General features: G+C 44.5%; 1 protein-coding gene across 1 annotated transcript in view; it reads right to left on the reverse strand.

Moving 5' to 3' along the window:
- LOC111668545 (centriolin-like) overlaps window positions 1-668 on the reverse strand; it is a gene marked incomplete at its 3' end in the record, with an annotated part of 5,553 nt that overhangs the window by 4,205 nt on the left and 680 nt on the right. Inside the window, exon 2 of the mRNA XM_087178854.1 lies at window positions 485-594. Coding sequence (XP_087034980.1) covers window positions 485-594 — 110 coding nt within the window. The remainder of the gene's footprint in view (window positions 1-484; window positions 595-668) is intronic.

The following is a 668-nucleotide window of genomic DNA, read 5'->3' on the forward strand; positions in this document are numbered from 1 at the left end:
AGACGCTGACAGACGTGGAGGTTCTCTATGAACTGAGGCACACACACACACACACACACACACACACACACACACACACACACACACACACACACACACACACACACAGACACACAAATAACACTTCAATCTTTAAAAAATAAAAAGAACTGCTACAGCAGGATTCTTATATTCAGGCCACACGTCACTAATCATTAAAATGTATTGATTTACCTCACCTGCTCTACTTGACACCGCCCACCTCCAAAACAGAAACACTGACAAATAGCCTTCTTCTTTTCTAGAAAGTTTTTTAACTTCAAAATATTTCTCATGAGGAATGATTTAATAGAAAGAGAGACAGAGAGAGAGAGAGACAGAGACAGAGAGAGACAGAGAGAGAGAGAGAGAGACACAGAGAGACACAGAGAGAGAGACAGAGAGAGAGAGAGAGAGAGAGACAGAGAGAGAGAGAGACAGAGAGAGAGAGACAGTTTGTTCTGACCTTGATGTGTTTATCTGCAGGTGACGACGACAGATTCAGAGAACGAACCAGAGCCAGAGACCGACAACCTGTCAGCTTCAACAACAACTCCTCTGTGATGTACCTGATACCTGAGAGGAGAGGAGAGGAAACAAGGAGAGGAGAGGAGAGGAGAGGAGAGAGGAGAGGAAACAAGGAGAGGAGA

This window comes from Seriola lalandi, unplaced genomic scaffold (genome assembly GCF_002814215.2).
Source record: "Seriola lalandi dorsalis isolate HSWRI2012SDOR001 ecotype SW California unplaced genomic scaffold, Sedor1 jcf7180002054746, whole genome shotgun sequence".
NCBI lineage: Eukaryota > Metazoa > Chordata > Actinopteri > Carangiformes > Carangidae > Seriola > Seriola lalandi.